We start from the raw sequence: 8056 nt of genomic DNA on the forward strand, positions 1-8056 counted from the left end.
TTGGTGCTTTCGGTAATTTTATGTAAGGTTACCTTCCGGTACAATACAGAGAGCGAAGTACTACCAAACAATGCGTTGTTTCATAAAAGTCCGGTGGACGTAGATTTATTCCAGTCCTTGTAGTCCTGTCGGGTGGCAGTATAAAGACAGCTTTTTCCAGAAATAAGTACCCCCAAAACCGCACCTACCACCCCCGCAAAAGAAATTCTGGAATCCCCACAATCGCAAGGACACGAGTGCAATAAATGTTACGTCAGGTGCAATAAATGTCAGGTAACTGGTTATTGTATTGACTAGCCAGTATAATGCTTAGATTCGCACGAGGTCGCGGGTTCGATTCCCGGCCGCGGCTGCCGCTTTTCTGATGGAGGCGAAAAGCAAAAACGCCCGTGTGTTCGAGATTTCGGCGCCCGTTAAAGATCCCCAGGTGGTCAAAATTAATCCGGAGTCCTCCACTACGGCGTGCCTCATCGCCTGCGTTGCGTCGGCGCGTTAAACCCCACAATCAATCAATAATGCTTAGATTCGCCTCGACGGAGGCTTTATTCTAGTACTATTGTATTTCTTGGGTCTCAATCGACCTGAAATCTGATACGTTTTTTTGAAGGAAACACGGGTTTTGTTGCTTAGGTGTTGGTGTTGTAAAGATGTTCCGGGACACTTGTAAGTTACGTGACTCCTTAATCATCTTGTCACCTGCAACTCAGAACCAAATACTGCGTGTTCAGGCAACATTCATAACTACCGCAAGCCTTATAACGTATACTATAGGAGTGGCGCCACAAAACAGAGCTGGTAAATAAAAGTGCATATGTTTTTTTTCCAGCAACCTTTATGGCGGACTTTTATTTTGAGTGCATTAACCCTGAAAAAGCACACTCGCCGTAATATCACTCAGAACTTCCGCAATTTCATTGCTGGCTCATTCATTTTAAACACTACGTGTGCATTACATCCCTATTGTGCTCTGTCATTGTGTGTTATCAGGTTTTAAAAAGTTGTAAATGATACTGGTAGAGCCTTAAAAATCGCATTGATGTTTCACGAAAGTTTGTTTTCTATTTTCTTTTTCTAGGGCAAGGACAAGCTTTGCTGACTGAATACTTGGCGTACGCAGACCAAAGATATACTTGCGGAATAATGTTCACGGCTTTCTTCTTACCGAGAGTCTGTAAGGTTTTTCCAAGTGAATGAATTTTTATTTGTCTAAAGCTTACAAACATTCAGCATTGCTTTTTTATAAATTATGCCTACCAACTAATTACATTCATTTTAATGTAAAGAAAGCAGGGCTCTTTTCCGTGTGTTTTCCTGTAAACGTAGCATGTTATATATTGTAGACATCAAATTTAGACCAACTGGGTAGCATAATTCAGTCACGTTCTTTTAAACACGCATCATACAAGTTTGAACAAACACTTCAAAACTTCAGCCCCTCAATAGAAAACACAGCATAAACGGTCACAAAAACATCAACCTAAAAGAATGGGAGGGGTACCCCTATAGCACGCACAATGAAAATAATTGTTTTTCTTTGAATTTTGTATGTTTGAAGGATGAAATAATACTTCAGTTGGTCTTCTACAAAATGGCAGTTAAATGAGTACTCCTTTTCTTAATTCGAGTAGAAATTGATTTCTCGCAGCTTCAAGATACGGGTAGAATAAGACGAAAAAACACAAAAGGGCTTCATTTTAATGTAAAGCAATTTGACGAAAAATGTCTTCTTTCGAAAAAAACGTGTGAGTAACATATCGACACCGCACATTGCTTTACGCAGCGTTGCTTTTGTTTGGTTTAGGCAGGTCAGCCAATCCGGTTTCTATACTTATACCAAGACCTCTTGACACACCAAGATCCCAGCTGACACACAGACCGAAACCGTGCTTTGTAAAGAATAAAACAATCAATATGGATGTTCAATCATAACAATGAATGTCCACAAGTATGAGACCGGGATTTAAAGTACGTGTTCTTTCATTTTATTTTACCTCGCATGCACTTTGCAGCTTCTTTTTCATGTCTGTTATAGAACGCGAGGACATCTTCTCAATACACCACTCTATTTCTTGATCGCTGCCTCGAACATGGGTGGATAATTTAAACATAACTAAGGTAGTTCTCGTGTGAATAATGTTCCTTGTGAGAGATATTACCTATGTTTAACAATTATCTTCATCTCGGCCACTCCCATTTCAAATTCCTAATTTTCTCTTATGAACTCCTAAACCAGCCCTACTCAGCTCTCCCTGCAATAATTGTGTTGCACATATTGCTTCCGAAGTCCTTAAACATCCACGCATTCCGCCATTTCACTCCAGCTTACCTTTTTGCAGGTAGGTGAAGCCAGTGTGTGCTTTAAATTAGCACGTTTCTAAGGCTGTGACGCTCAAATTTTATTTTGTCTTAAACTTTACGTCTACCTTTGCCCTTCCGCCTTAAGTGCAGAGCACATAGGGGCTTGCCTTGTCGTCGTAGCTTACTCACTGGACCCAAGTACAGCCACATGGCGTTCCGTCGTAGTCGCTGTCGTCTGGGCGTTTTTTCTTTATTTCCAGAGAAACATCGCTGTCACAAAGATACTACACAACAACGAAACAAAACCGTTTCACTAAAACAAAAAGTCCCTGTTCCACTCTGGGATACAGTGCTGACTGTTACAATATGTTCATCGTCGTTAATTTCTCTAATTGTGACAACCAGTCTGGAGCACATTGGCGTGCCCTTTGCACTTCAAGAAAAGAGAATATGGCATCTCGGAAACACTCATTTACTGTGAGCGCATCAATGTCCAAGTTGCGTGCTGCTATTCAGATTCTCTATATACTGTGCAGACCTAGTAACATTATTATATCTAGAGAAACTGCATTATCATCAAGTACAACGGACAAATACTGAATACCATGAGCATCAATTGGTAGATCTTTTTCAGCGTACGCTGCAGTACATTGCAGAAGAAAACCCCGTCTCAACGGTCAGTAAAAACATGTTCAATGGTTTCTGGATTCTAGCATAACCAACAATGTTCCCCCCACGGCATAAAGAGACCCTTTTCTTGGGTCCATGTTTTCACAAGGACTGTCCCAATGTGCGGTCGAAAGAAAAATGTTTTACATGTCGGTGCAACTGGCATTTTAACCCGTTTTTACACATCTCTACCTGTGCAAGCAGAGTGAGCAATCCTGTATATAGAAATGTAAAAAACAGTGTCGCAGAGATTCTTATAGAGTCTCTTCCTAGTGACTACGCTCAAAAAGTCTAACCAAAACCGTACGCATAAAAAACGTAACCGGTCCATAATTTCTGTTATATAGGCACGGATACCTCCTGGCAAACACAATGTGGTAACATACAACTTATACAAAACCCTGCGTAACCAGAGGCTTCAAAAGCCAACTTTTTATATAGTCATAAGCGTTCGGAACTCGCGGACCGCAAGCTCTTGTCATACATCTCCCTGTTGCTTATCACAAAGAAAAATGCAGGAACAGTTGAGGCAAAATATACGCAATTAACAGGTAGCTTCCGCGTTCATTTAGTTAAGAACAATTATTGGTTTGGTTTTTATGAATGTAAAAGAAAAAAAGTGGGAGTGCCACGCCGGCATGTGCGGGAGGAAAAACAAGCACGGAAAGGAAAGAACTCACGCTGGCGGAGTTTCAGGAAGTGGGCGCGCGAGCACTGCGAATGCGGGAAATTTCATTGCAAACACTTGTAGCAGGGCGCTACGGCCCATTACTTCGAATCACATCATGCACTTCCGACAGCTATCACATCAAGTTGAACGGCTTTAATTTACTTTTACAGTGAACTAGCAACATTTATGAATTCCCCAGTCTGTGCATACTCAGTCAGTTCTTGACTTGAAATGCTTGCTCAAAAACATTTTTATTTAAGAATTTGTCTTTTTATTACTAACTTCATAGCGACTTCTAGGACCGCATGAGCTACCAGTTCGTATTATCGATTTCTTTACCACACCGGTGGGTGTACTGGGCCCGCTCAAGACGCTCACACACTCGGGGGAGGTGGTAGCTAAAAAGATTTATGCGAACATGGCCCTAACACCTCATGTACTACATAAATGAACCCACAGAGCCAGATCGAACATCTAACGCGGCCCGTATTGTGACAAGAAGTGCATCCCTAACCTGCATCATTTGATATGGCACTGTGCGCACTTCAAGACCTGTAGCGAGCCACTATTGGGCCTCATTTCTCCACGCGGAGATGAAGAAGCGCATCTACAACACGCTCCAGAGGCCCCTCAGTGCTTGAGAAAGTTATTGAATACGCACGAACCAGTTGTCTCTACACGTTGATGTAATTACCTGGACCGATACCTATCACAACACGTCGCACCTATCTCTTCACGAAGTTTGCGAACTATATCTTCACGGACTTGAAAATGCCATCCACCATTTCAAGTATTTGAACCTTGAACAGGTTTTTTTTAATATATTCTTTATTTCGTTGTGTCCCTCTCCTTCCCCAACAGGGCAATAACCCCTCTGATAATAAAGGCATTCCTCCTCCTCTTCGGTTAATATAATTTTGTCTTTGCTGTCTTCATAAATATATTCATCTAGAGTTCCAGTATTTTATTGCGAGTCTGCGAGTCTACACCGATGCTTGAATATGATTTATTACTCGATAATCTCATGCATGTTTCGAACCGTTCAAACATATGGCAGAAATTTTAAATGATATTAACGGGGCACAATATCATTGAAGTCAATGTATCCTCTTGTTATGCTGAAAATGTCGTCGAAGACGATAGATTACGGCCCTCTCGCCTTGTCACACACTTTCCTGTCCCGTCTTACCCCACGATTTGTTGTTCCCACTTCAATCTGCATAAAAACTACATTAAATGTTGCCTAATTTATTTCAGTTGCACCACTTTACCCTTTCTGCAGCGCGAGCAGCTGGGACATCTTTTTTTCAGCGTTCTTAAAAAAAGCTCAAGGAGGCCAGTTTGATTCCCTGCCGCAGCTTTTCAGATAGAGGCCAATAAGGCGTGCTTTCTCAGGGAAACATAGTGTTACAGTAAGAAAATAAGAAGTTCGGATCAGGTGAAGAAATCGTTCATCCCACCTTCTTTGCTATTTGGTGAAAGCAGAAAAACTGAAACCGTAGCTGTTATTTCGAGCGGCTATGGTCTGCTACCCAGGCCAACGTCTTGGGCGCGGAGCTGCAGTAAAGAGCAAATATATCATCGATAAAAAGATGTAATATTATGAAGGAACCATCCGAAAATTCGGTTACAGTACTCTAAGTCTTGGGACTTTATCATCAAGACCTGGAATTATCGTTTAAATACAGGAGAAAACAATTGTATATTGGCCGCGTGCACGCAGAAACTGCGAAAGTGTTTTAGCAAAAAATCAGTGCTCTTTCACTTCGTGAAGAAGGATGACCAGCAATCTTTTGGTGCCACGGCTCAACCTGGCCGACAATATTGTTTGACGGGGTCGTATTCCAGGTTTTGCTAAAAGCAAAACACGTTGTTTATAATTTGTGCTTGGGAATACTTCGTGGTTAATTACATGACTAAAACTTGTCACTATGTAATGTAGTTCAGTGTAATAACAACCACTGTCTCTTAACATCCCGCAGAACCCCATGGTTTGACAGTAGATATGAATTACACAATACTGAAACTTCTACTGTGAACTACTTATATTTAAAAATACCTGAAAATCGGCTTCATGTCAGAGTAATCTTAGCGGCTAATTTTCAAGTAATTCCTACGGAATAATATTGAAAACAACGGTCAAGCTATTTGCACTTCACATATTTCCTACAAAAATGGAGGAGCTTCACTGTGCAACACTCCCTATGGTGTCCACCATAACCAAGCTTACAAACCCCGAATAAAGTAGGCTTCATCTCAGACTTAAATGAATTGCAGAGAAGATAGTTTTTTAGAGGAAATATACACCGCCTTGTAGTTAATAACGAAGGCCCTCAAACTTTTAACCCTTGTAATTTTTTTTCGTAGGGTGAAGGTGTGGCCCCAATTTTACGAGTTCTGGGATTTTAGTGGGCGCCGGAACTCGGCGTTAAACTAGCGTGCAATTCTTGTCTGCATCGCTTTGTTGCCGGAGATGATAAGCTGCATCACAAATGTAGGCAGCATTGTTGTGAAACACTATAACTGCCTCAGTAATGGGAATGCGTACCTTTTTGCAGTGGGAGCACATCAACCTGATAAGAACAAATGGCCAACTCTTCTTGCACCAGGAAATATTAATAAACTGCACCCTAAAGGTATGCATTTGCATGGGATAATATATGAATGAAAAAAAATCTACTGACAATACGTGTGGTTCAACTACCCGCGGAATGTTGGAAAAAATGCCCTAGCGGCTACAGAAAAATTACATTAATTTTTTGGGAGGTTTCAATGTTTAGCTCTTATTCATACCGGTGCTATGAACACCGCCACCATCCTATTACAATGGGGAACAGGCAGAAAGTGCCAATGAGATAAAATTCTATGGCCAGCTCTGGTGACGCCGAGGCATTCGAGTGACTTCCGACAAGGTGGCGGATTTTAGCCGTATTAACCTAATAACACCTTAATACGCAAGTTCTACGTTTGAACATTTGCAAGTAGCGCAAGCAGCGCTCGGCCTACACATCGGATTATGCGAAGCGCATGCCTTTCGCGCATGATAAATTGTCAGTTTCGTCTCCGTGGCCTAGACCAGCTAACTTTCGCACCGGAATTAGGTTCCTCCAGAGAACTTGATACTCATATTACGTCTTTGTTTGAGTGCTGCGTGGCAGAAAAATGATAAGACTGGTAGATTTATTTATCGCGAAAAGTATTGCAGAGCAATTGTCTACGCATTTTTAACGCTATAAGGTAATGTGTATTTAGTGTCCTCTTGGCACTAAGTGAAAATTTCGGCTCGTTCTTTTTTCCACCTCACTCCAGGAATCGGATATTCGCTATGTGAAGAGCGCAGGAAAGGAGACCGTCGCAAGGGTCCAGTTATAACCAGTGCTTGTCAAGATGCCTTCCTCATGCTTTGTGGAGACAAAAATATTTTTCCCATATACGATCCTTCGTGTCTGTCACCGTATGGGTGCTCAACCCCTTCGGCATGCATCTAGAAGCCAGAAGAACGACGCCATCATCAGCATTAGATGGAGAACAGCATTCCGAAGAATAAAACAGTGTATTCGTTCAAGAAGACCCGCAGAAAAGTGTCCATCGTCTGCTCGTTTAGAAACAAAATCCTCACCCCGGGCCACCTAATAAAATTGGAGCATCACCTTGACATCAGCTACATCCTCCTCAAGGCCTCTCAATGTTGCTTTTAGTGATCACTGTTTGAAAAATTCAAACAATGATACTTCTCAGCCACATATAACTTTGAATGAATGTACCGAGTCTCCAGGATACGTCCTAACGTACAGCCGTCTTATCTCTCAGAGCGGTACTGTATATTCTCCGTGTCTGGTGGTATCCGCACAAGGCTTGTACGCCGTAATATTCTTCGCTCAAGAAATAGCTCTGCGAAATTTAAATAGTGCCTGAGACACTTTAGCTTCTCTCTAAACCATAAAGTCTTTCAAACTCTAGTAACCCAACACATACAGAGCTTAGACAATTTGGGGGGGCTTGCACCAGTGGTTCAAAGCTGCAGAAACAGCAAAGCTGGCGGCCCCTCTGCCTTAGTCGGAGACCCGTGTGTTGCATGTCACATTTATTTTCTGACTTGCCGCTGAAAGGCATGCATGTATGGCAAGCCCGGATAGTTTCTTTCCGCAGGCTTTTACATCTCTCCCACAGTTGACCGCGTTAGCATGCGCTCGAGCCCACGGCTAATTACAAAGCCAATGACCGCACTACGATCCTAAAGGAACTGTTTTGCGCCCAGGAGGAGATGGTATCAGGTGGACGGCCGTTTCATGAAGCGAGGGACCCCGGTTTAATTCCCAGCACGGGGAGCGTTTTCATTTTCTTTCCAATTGACAGCACATGTTATTATTGTTCACAGTCACTGCTAACACCGTACATCTCGGGCCTCTGGGGTGGCTG

The 8056-nt window shown here is 42.3% G+C and overlaps 1 protein-coding gene across 2 annotated transcripts in view; it reads left to right on the plus strand.

Moving 5' to 3' along the window:
• The window catches only part of LOC144141759 (uncharacterized), a 41634-nt gene extending 34363 nt beyond the window's left edge, over positions 1 to 7271 (plus strand). The window contains exons 4-6 of one of the 2 annotated variants that reach the window (XM_077673260.1): positions 1076 to 1186; positions 6196 to 6273; positions 6947 to 7271. In XM_077673260.1, the coding sequence (XP_077529386.1) occupies positions 1076 to 1186; positions 6196 to 6273; positions 6947 to 7125 (368 nt within the window). In that variant the 3' untranslated portion in view covers positions 7126 to 7271. The remainder of the gene's footprint in view (positions 1 to 1075; positions 1187 to 6195; positions 6274 to 6946) is intronic. The other variant, XM_077673261.1, reaches the window with a different exon arrangement.
• Positions 7272 to 8056: the final 785 nt, after the last annotated feature.

Source organism: Haemaphysalis longicornis, unplaced genomic scaffold (genome assembly GCF_048455015.1).
Source record: "Haemaphysalis longicornis isolate Haplotype H1 unplaced genomic scaffold, Haemaphysalis longicornis Haplotype H1 scaffold_6, whole genome shotgun sequence".
In the NCBI taxonomy this organism is placed as follows: domain Eukaryota; kingdom Metazoa; phylum Arthropoda; class Arachnida; order Ixodida; family Ixodidae; genus Haemaphysalis; species Haemaphysalis longicornis.